We start from the raw sequence: 10979 nt of genomic DNA on the forward strand, positions 1-10979 counted from the left end.
ACGGAACAATTGAGCAGGTCAACCGGATAACATCAGAAATTCGGAACGCGTTCGAAAAACGAGAGTACTGTACTGCCATATTTCTAGATGTCTCTCAAGCATTTGACAGAGTCTGGCTAGAAGGTCTAATGTACAAGATCAAGACAATGCTCCCCAGCAACACCCATAAGCTTTTAGAGTCTTACCTTTACGACAGAAAATTTGTTGTGAGATGCAACTCTGCTATATCTGATGTTTTCACTGTTGGAGCTGGAGTTCCTCAAGGTAGTGTGCTAGGGCCAACACTATACGTCCTCTACACAGCAGACATCCCGACAAGCACACGAATAACAACATCTACGTTTGCTGATGATACAGCTATTCTTAGCCGCTCAAAATGCCCGAGGCAAGCAACTGCGCAGCTAGCTCTTCATATGGTCGATGTTGAAAAATGGCTATCAGATTGGCGAATTAGAGTGAACGAACAAAAATGCAAGCACGTTACATTCACCCTGAACAGACAAAACTGCCCGCCGCTAACGTTAAACAACACTCTACTCCCGCAAGCAAACGAAGTGACATATCTAGGAGTACACCTCGACAGAAGACTCACATGGCGCCGGCACATTGAAGCCAAAGAACACACCTAAAGCTAAAAGCCAGCAGCCTTCATTGGCTTATCAACGCACGGTCTCCCCTTAGCCTTGAATATAAAGTCCTGCTGTATAACTCGGTACTAAAACCTATATGGATGTACGGCTCCCAATTATGGGGGAGTGCCAGCAATAGTAATATTGACATAGTCCAGCGAGCTCAGTCGAAGATCTTGAGAACCATCACCGGGGCACCGTGGTACGTTCGCAACGAAAACATACAACGCGACTTAAACATCCTACCAGTCAAAGAAGTGATCGCAGAACAGAAGGAAAAGTACTTTACCAAGCTACTGTTGCACCTAACCACCTGGCGAGAGGTCTAACAAGGTTGAGCAACCAATCACGTCTTCGTCGTAATGACTTACCTACCCAGCGACCGACCTGAGGGACGCGCAACCAGAATGCAGTTTTAACACACTGTTAGCTAAATTTTAATGTTAAGATTCGTAAACTTATTGTTAGTCTCAAAATCTAGAGAAGATTCAATAAATAAAAGCAAAGTCCTCAAAAAAGTTATGATCCCTAAAAATTTGGTTGCGATCAGATAAAAATTGTGGATGTTATTAAAGAAATACTTTTGTATGGGCAAAAACGCCTACTTACTAGGGTCTGAGTTGCTTTGGCTGACAATCTGGTACATTGTGCCGTCTATGGTATATTTTGAATGGTGTGCTGTATCGATATACCAAACATACAATTTGGTATATTTTTAGTATTTTTTTTTAGTATTTTCGGTATATTTTGAAAATAATACCGCAATATTTTGCCCTTATTAAAAATGGGTAGCGGGTATCTCACAGTCGAGCACACTCGACTGTAACTTTCTTACTTGTTTTTAAATTAATTTTGATTACATATGTTTTGTATTTTTATTAACACACACATATTGCTTTATCTTTGTTACATAATCGTAAAAATTGAAAACGACATTGCTGAAAACTTACATAATTTTTCACAAAACTAAATGAAGTAAATAAATTATCAGTTAAACATGAATTTTTAAATATTTTCACGCTCGTGATAAAGAGGTTTAATTTTCGACTACGAGTACTTACAAAAAAATATAAAAGCACTGAATAAAAAGTTAACAGAAAATGACTGACTATTAGCCGCAATTGCGTTTTGAGTAGTTTGGTACATTAGAGCAAATATTAAAAACTTTAAATTTTTCTGAAATGTAATAGTGAATAAAAGTTGCGTTAATTTTGACATACAGTTATTTTCTCTGACACATTTGAAAGATAAGAAAATAAAACTAAATTGTTAAACAGTAATATTTATTATTCTTAAAATAGACCACATTACTTAGAAATACTAAAATATACCAAACGCTATAATTGGAATAATTAGGTTTGAACATAAAAAAAAATCTAAAGCAAACTGCGTGAAACGGACAGACATCATAACATACCCCTTTAATTTCAGCTGTCGGAGATGTCTTCTTCTGCTCGAAATACAGATAAATCTGAACTGAATGTGGAATATTCTCATATTAACTAAATTGTTATAAATTGAAAAAAACTGACAACAACTAAAAACAACCTATTGACAGGTTTGTAATAGCTTTTAAAGCTTAAAAATAAATAATTATTTTTTTTTATTGAATTGAAAAATTAATTCTTTTATTAAAAATCGCTTTAACTAGACCTCCAGAAAATGTCTCACACAAATTTAAATTTTTTAATATGTATAATATTATATTATATATATATATATATATTATATTATATTATATCATAGAAAAATGTAATAGACAGAGACAGGCGAAGCTGTAGCATTTGTATGGAAGATCGTGAGTAAAGAATCAGAGTTTCATTGAAATAGGCGGATAAGAAATTTAAAATGTGATATAATATTTTTAAACTAACTGCACTTAAAGGGGCGAAAGTTACATGCGAGTCTTAAGACTAAATACCTGTTGGCTATTTTAGTATATAATACTTGTCCAGATATTACTCTATACACTATACACTATTCAACATAATTACAGTGCGTAAAACGTAAAACGACAGAAAAAAAAAACAATACACAACACAACACAACACACATTCACTGGCAATCTTTAAGAGCAACCTATAATCAGCATTAAGGTGAGCCTATTATTAAGTTGATTACATTTTTGGATAAGCAAAGCGAAGTAAGCGAAATGCGCTATGGTTATGTGTGGTTAACACCCCCTAGCCGCAAGTCAGGTGAAATTAGCACGACTTGAAATAGGTGATGAGGAGGTGGAGAGACGCGGGAAGGGGTGATGGTCCTCAGGCGAGATTTCGCATTCACAAATTGCACACAATGTCCAGATGACGATGAGTTGATGGAAGCTTCCACTCGCGAATCTCGAACATAACTCTGACAGCTACATCATAAGCTTGTGTAGTTCTCTCTCACACAGTTCTTAGTTTCAGGGCCGACTCTATGGCTTGGACTTGCTCTTTTAGTGCAGTGGGTATATACGACTGCCAACCCAATTCGCTGATCATTAATCATGAAATCCACTCACTCACAATCGGCTCGTAGCAGACTCTTTGTAGCAATGACCCATTGAAGCTGCAGCTGAGGCGGGGTGTTGTGGGTCTGTCTGTCATACTACATATATACATACATATATATATATATATGTACATATACGGAAATTTATTCGTAGTGCGAGTATTGCGCATGAGCACATAAACAAGCATAAATTAATATGGCAACTAATTTAATTAGTCATAAATCAACGAGTTTATTAAACAGTAGCCCCCAATCATGCCAATGAAGCCAGGCAATAAACTGCCGCAAATTGGCTAATGCAAAACGGCGACCCCAAAGTAATGCCCCATGTGATTATTTATCATACTTTACTCTGTGGCAGTGCATGTATCTCTTGCTCTCTTGGACATGTCTGTGTCTGTGGCTGTGGCTGCCGCCCCCACGGTTCGCTGCCTCCCTCTCCTCCTCCATACAACGGTCTGCATGCACATTAAAAATCAGTTAAATTTCAAACACACCACAGATCCAACACACACACAGAGATACGACTACTCATAAACAATTTTCATGCATTTAGTCGGTCAGCCCGGAGAGACCATGCACCGGACAACAGACAACGGACAACGAACGGAGGAGAGAGGACAGCGGACAGGGGACAGGAGACAGAGGGGCCTCATGCTGTGTCTGTTGGCCCAGTCAAGCGAGCAAGCGGCCAACACTATGTCTGCGGCAGCAAAGTGATTTGGCACATACATTTCAAACATTTATGGTTATTATAAAGCATTTAAGATTATTATGATGCCATCGGGCATCTGTTACGATCCAATGGATTGGCATTTGCAGCTCCCTCTCTTGCTCGCCTGCTGGTGACACCCAAATGAAGTGCTTACACCATTATTGCGCCTCGCGATAATTGGGCTTAATTGATCAACGCTGACGACAATCGATTAACAGTTCGGACCTCGGACTGAAATTCCGAGCAAAGGAGACAGAATTACATCAGCTTAAATCAAGTTAATGTAGATTAATCATAGCTCTCTTTCGATATTTATTATAACTATAAAATTACCATTAGCGCTGAATATTACTCAATATGGAAACACATAAGTATAAAGATTTTAAATTTAAGCCATTTATCTATCAGATTTGTGATTTACAGTAAAAGTAATTCATTTTTTCCTAGCCTTGAGAACTTACAATTCAATTAGTTAGCCTTCATGAAATTGCAAAATATTGATCAGTATTTTTGTTGGCAATTTGCCAGTCTCATTATACTACTTCCCATACTCGACGCGCTTTTCTAATAAAGTATTGAAAATAGTGACTTGGCTAATTAGTAAAGACGCCAATAACATGTTTTGGCAGCAAATATCGGAATGATAAGTGGCTCGTAGTTTTTGGTGTTATTTCGAAAACGAAATCGAAATCGAAAATTGAAATCCGAGATCTTGGCCTGAGTTGACAAATAAGTTACGCTTAATTTTGTGGCAAGCGTTTATAAACCGAAACACGCAACACATTTAGACAGCACAGCACCTAAAGCGAAACCATTAAAAACACCACTCTGATAAAAAATTCAAAGACCAGACTGAGCGAGCAAACGAAACGAATCAAATCGAAACGAAACGATACGTAAAAAAAAGCTGAACCCTGGCTAACTGAGTGAGTGCCATAAACTTTGAATTTTACGACGTTGTGTGGTCTCATTTGACATATTGTGGGCTTTACGATTCCAAAATTAATGACATCAAACCAGGTAACGGGCGATTCGATTCGGCTCGATTGGGGGCGCCCTCTCTATATCGTGGAGACTCTCTGTCGGTGCTTCCAGTGGCGGTGCTCAAGTGTCTCCAGTGGCTCAAATGGCTCTTTTTGGGGCTCGGTTGACTGGTGTTGTTGGCTGGTGCCATACCGGTTTGCTTTTTTGCTTTTTTCGTATTTTAAACAACAGCCTCATCAGTTAATAAGACACATACCCATTTTTATGGCATTAAACGACGACAAGTGAAACATAAAATATATATTTACTTTATTTTTATGAGCTTGCGAGGCAACCGAAGCAATTTGCAATGCAAATGATCAACGCGTTTGCTTAGTTTGGCTTCCAAATCTCGTAATATTTGAGAGTCAATTATCTGTTTAACAAAGTTAGCGTAAACTGGCTTAGAGTGATCGACTGATTAGATACCCTAAGGTCAGGCTTGCCTGCTTTCTCTAAAGATCATTAGTTCCCTTTATTCTGCTTACACAATAAAACTTATTATACAGCTACTTTAGCACGTATTTCACGTTCTTTCAATATACCCTTTGCATGCGGCTCAATTGATGGGTATGCGAATAAATTCTTTGCGTTACCTCTTTTGAGTTTCGGCAGCTGAAATAAATCGCAATCAGTTTAATTTACGATTCGAAACATTTTTACGTTCTTTGCAGCTTAAATTAAATAATTTAAACTTAATTTGAGAACATAAATTAAATAAAAAGTGTCAAAGATTTGAATTTATGATCAAATTGCATTTAATATCATGTAAATTTGGACATTGAGCTAATTTAATATCGCCCCCCGAACATCGATAAGCCAAAAACAGTCACTAATTACATTTAAGTTAATTTAATCTGATGACAATCTTAATTCAAATGATGACTTTCGGATTCTTACATAAATCTGCACATGTATATTCAATATCGAAATATTTATTAAGAAAACTTTCTAATTTTAGAGACTACAAAATGATTAATTAGGATTTAATCAATCAATACATTTTTTTAATTTTAGATCTATTTTGTAATCTTTAAATATTCAACAACCAAAATCTGATTTTTGGTATATAACTTGGAACATCATTCATGATAAATACATAGTTTATAATTTGTATACCTGCTATCTATAGTGTGCCTACAGGAACCACATAAAGTATATAGGTGTGTTCGTCTTTCCGTCTGCCTTTCTGTCTGCCTGTCCGTATGAAAAACTGGATCTCAGAGACTATATGAGATAAAGCTATAGGCTTGTTCAGCCGAAAATAGATAATAATCGAATGAAAAGCGAAGTTTTGAAATTTTTGGCACATGTATTAATAACAAGAGTATTTATGATTCTTGAAAATTTGGTTGCGATCAGATAAACTCTAGAAGTTAATACTCTTGTATGAAAAATAACGCATACTTACTACAGATCTCACTAGCCTTGACTATCAATTTGGTATATTTTGTGCTTTATGGTATGTTTTGAATGTAGTACAATATCTGTGTACGAATATGTTCAGCGTTCATTATATTATAGTATTTTTGCAGTATATTTTTATTATATTTGTAGAATATGGTTTTATTGGATATGGGTAGCTGGTAGCTCAGAGTCGAGCACACTCGCCTGTAGCTTTCTTACTTGTTCAGTTAGTTTCAATATTTAAAATATCAACGAAGTATAAGTTGAATTGAATACTTCCAAATTATTTATTGAATCATTTTGCATACGCTTTATAAATCATGATTAATGCGTTGGGTTAACGTAAAGTCCACAGTTACATGCTTGACTCGCCCTTCTCAAGGACGATTATTATGGATGAACCAAGTGGGGTGTGTCTAAAAGTCATAATGCTCTGAACATTACCATGTTTTATGGCATTTTGAGCCGAGTTATTGTCGAGGCAATTTTTGCCTACAAGGTGATCGTATATTTTAAACATCTTTCAAGCTTTCTATGGATGAGTTTGTTTCATAATTTGGGTATACTCGATAGAACCAAGAGGGATACTCACTTTAGGCTTTCTGGCTGCTCGTTTCATATTCATAAATCAGCGCTTATTCTGCAGCATTCTCTTTTATATTTATCTGCGTATACACGCGTGTGTGTGTGTGTATGAGTTCACAGCATTTCTACCCCTCGTTGGCCTACAATTTGTTGAACAGACAGGCTGCATCCTTGCGTTATCCTGTTGCCGCACTCCTTCCCCCGCTGCTCGCTCTTGTCCCCTGTTGCTACATTACAAATGACTGTGGAATATTTATAAGCATCATAAATTTAATTTATGTCGCCACTGCGCCCGCCGCGTTTATTGTGCGCATAATAAACGCTCCTCTCCATCCGACAGCCTCCCTCCTCTCCCTGCTCCTTTGCACAGTTATCCAGCTATTGAAGTAATTTATTATTTTTATACGTTTTGTGTGTATGCGTGCGTGAGTGTGTGTGTATTTTTGTGGCACGCATTTTATACATTATACATAAAATATAGTGCGAAAATTGCAGTTGCTATTATTTTTATTTATTATATCATATTTTTTTCAACGTCGCGCAATGTGAATTTGTGTGGTAAGTGATAAATATGTATGTTTCCTTTTTACCCTTGTTGTTTTTTTGAGCTGAGTTTGTTTTTTAGTGCAAGTTACTTGCTCTCTAAATGGTACGACTGTAAATTATCTTTGAATTTGTGGTATATGCTCGATTATGAAAATCTGCATCTCATTTTCCGTTTCACAAATTCGTTTGCTGTGAAATACATAAAAATTGATACGGCTGTTTGAAGCACATTTGGAAATATTTCAATTTATACGGCTAACGATTTATTTACTTTTTACAATATACGGATAAATCGTTAAAAATTCAAGAATATGTTCTAAACAAAAAAGAAAGTTACAGTCGAGTGTGCTCCACTCCGAGATACCCGCAACCCATTTTGAACATAACATATTTATATACCTCAAAAATATTTAAATATACCGTCGGCTATATTTGGTATATTGATATAGTACTACATTCTAAATATATCATAGAGATAGAATTAGAATTCTACCCTATGGGTACCAGGAATTATAATTTTGAAATTATTCATATGGTTGCTTTTGCACCACATTTGCAAGTAATTCAATTATTGAACTTTAATTAGACATACAATATATGAATAGATTTGAATTCGAGGGTTCATGTCACTGCTCTTATATATGAAGAATAAATGTATACTTAATAAATTTTTTCACTTTGGAAAATGTTGCAAACTTTAATGGAATATAATAATAATAATAATATTTGGTAGTACATAATCAATAGGAGATCTCAGCGCTCCATAGTAATGCAATGATATCGGATCTTTAATGGTAGCTGTGCTCATGTCCAGAGTATCCACCATGTTCGTATCCAGCATCGTGGCCAGCTTCGTAGCCACCTGCATCGTGTCCAGCATCGTGACCTGCATCGTGTTCATAGGCATGGTGATCGTGACCGTGTTCGTGTCCATGTCCGTGCTCTTGCTTCAATGAGAAGCTGTGCGAGCTGGATCCATGGTGGCCATGCTCGTGACCATGTGAGTGATGCTCCTCGTGGCCAGAGTGTCCTGAGTGCTCCTCAAACTCCACATGGCCACCCTCGTAGCCGCTGTGGCCATGAGCATGGTGATCGGCAACATAGTGATGCAGTTTCTCGCGGTGCACCTGGGCCTCAAAACCCTTGTGCTTGTCGGCGGTATAGTGGACAGTACGCTTGTGACCATCGGCGTCGATCAACTCATAGTGTCCAGTCACCTTGTGTCCATCGCGATGTTCCGTGTGTTCCTTCACATCGCCCGTCTTGTGGTCCTTGACGCCATACTTGAAATTATATTCAGCATGCGAGTCATGGTGATCGTCGTGATGGTGTCCATGGTAATGATGGGCTGCCTCCTCATGGCCGTGTCCGTGGTGACCATGGTGATCATCATGGGAAACCAAGTGCACAGAAGCGTGACTAGTGGCGCCGCCATGAAAGGGAGCTGCCTGGACGATCACACAGGCCAGTAAGGCAAATGCTGCGGAAATCTATGGAAAATGTAAATAGTTGATATCGATTAAAAATCCTTGTCGAACCTCAAGCTTACCTTTAGGACCATGGTGCTGCTGCAAAGGAAAGTTGTTGATCTCAGCTAAGCTGTTGTTGTTTGAACTCTGAACCCAAGCGAACTGTGCTAGAATTGAGTTCAATAGCTGGCTTTTATAGTCCGAATTTGAGGTCAGTTTAAGACATACTTTCGAATTGCTATTTAGTTTTTAGTTACGCCCAGTTGAGGTTCAAGATCGTAAGGTAAATATGCCTTTTACTTTCACACATGAACAACGACAATTACGAGTATGTTACTTTCCATAGTCGAACGCTTGCAAGCTTGCAGGCCATTTATTAATTTTAATTAAATCCACGAATCGTAATTCATTGCGCAATTTATTGTCGCATCGATGGCCAATTTAAAATGGCATTGTTTATGGCCGGTCGGCATATAATCCCAGTGCCTGATTCCAAAATCAGGCAAACAAACGAGCTGGGGCTAAAGATTTATATGCCAGCCGTATGTCGAGTCGTTGACGTCAATCAGCATGACAAAAAATCATCAGAATTGCATCGTCGTGTACCCCGAGTCCCAGGATCCCTGTCTCCATCTCCATCTGCACCTTCTCGTCTCATATCCTCTCTCTCGTTGCCCCTATCTCATTCTTCCAATTGATCTCCAGTCCAATTCGCCGGCTGTGAGGAGTTGTGGCTACTGCCTGTCAGAAGTCAATCGGCTGCCGTCTGTCAATGTCGTGCCGCCTTCATCAAAGGCGCAGCTCACGAAAGACGAGTTGACAATGGAATTAAATGTGAATGTTATCTAAAGGACTTGACACATCGAGGGAGCTGTCATTCTCCCTTCTCCTATCAATGGTTGTTTGATGCGTAAATTACGTAAAATAAAAAAAATTCAATTTACTTAGATTAAATACTCTAATTATACAACTTGAAAAAGTTCCAAGTCCCTAGAATATTTTTTATTATCATTCAGAAGATATATCAATTGAAATTTTAATTCAAATTTTTACTTTAAATTTTAATTCATTTGATTCTAGAATTGAAAGTAGCTAATAAATGAGCAAGTTAGAAAGCTGTTAACGATGATGAATCAAGTTTTTTATACCCTCTACACATATGTATGTAACAGGCAAAAGTCATCCCCGACCCCATAGTGTATAGATCTCACACTTCCGCCCGAAAATTTAAAAACTTGACTAGCAAGCTTATTTTTGATACGTACAATAATAGATGAAGTATGTATTTACGTTTCCTTAAAATTTTGCACATAATACCCAAATATAGCTCTCTGTATATTTAAGTATTTTTGGTGTATAATTTTTATATATTTTCGATATATTGGTATTATATTGGATATATTGGTAGCGGGTATTTCACAGTCGTAGATACTCGATATTAGCTTTCTTGTGCTAAAAATAGCTACTGAATAAATTCGTTCATTCATGGAAGATGTTACGTATTATATTGTCATTTATTATGATTCTGCAAATATTATTAACAGTAGTCTCATTCTAATATGTAATATAATTCTTTATATCGAAAATAATCGGAAAAGTTTTCGATTTTAAATAATTAACCTCGGATTCTACAATAAATCATGAAGTGCTGAAATGAATTTAAAGATAGTGCCGCATCTTATTTGATTAAAAGCGATGAGAATCTATTGTAATGTTGTGTCTTAGCTTCTGTGTTTGCGCATAAAGCTAATCCCTTTCCTCTTTTTTTTTTGGCGACAGGCATCTTGGCTTGTTCGCTGGTTGGTTGGCTTGTTATTGCTGTCAGTGTCTGGCTGCGTTTTGTGGGCACATTTCGGCTGCTTGATTACTCATGTCAATCAGGTTTCCAAACAGCGACGACATGCTGTCAATCTTTGTGTCATGGCCGGCCGTTGAAGTTGTTGCCATTCGAGTTGGACAACAAGTATGCTTGATAGTTCAGAGGCCCAAAAGAGATGCGGCAAAGCAGTTAAAGAAAACAAGAGAGAGAGAGAGAGAGAGAGAGAGAGAGAGAGAGAGAGAGAGAGAGAGAGAGAGGAGAAAAGACGTTGATGCCACAAAGGTGCATCT

The 10979-nt window shown here is 37.4% G+C and overlaps 1 protein-coding gene across 1 annotated transcript; it reads right to left on the reverse strand.

Annotated features, from left to right (window-relative positions):
- Positions 1-8112: 8112 nt before the first annotated feature.
- Positions 8113-9158, reverse strand: LOC133850710 (histidine-rich glycoprotein). The gene is made up of 2 exons (XM_062286875.1): positions 8951-9158; positions 8113-8891 (listed from the first exon to the last, which is right to left on the reverse strand). The coding sequence occupies exons 1-2, from the start codon at positions 8960-8962 to the stop codon at positions 8190-8192; spliced, it is 714 nt and encodes a 237-aa protein (XP_062142859.1). The 5' UTR covers positions 8963-9158; the 3' UTR covers positions 8113-8189.
- Between the last annotated feature and the right edge of the window lie 1821 nt (positions 9159-10979).

The sequence above is a fragment of the Drosophila sulfurigaster genome, chromosome 2L, assembly GCF_023558435.1.
Source record: "Drosophila sulfurigaster albostrigata strain 15112-1811.04 chromosome 2L, ASM2355843v2, whole genome shotgun sequence".
Classification (NCBI taxonomy): Eukaryota; Metazoa; Arthropoda; class Insecta; order Diptera; family Drosophilidae; genus Drosophila; species Drosophila sulfurigaster.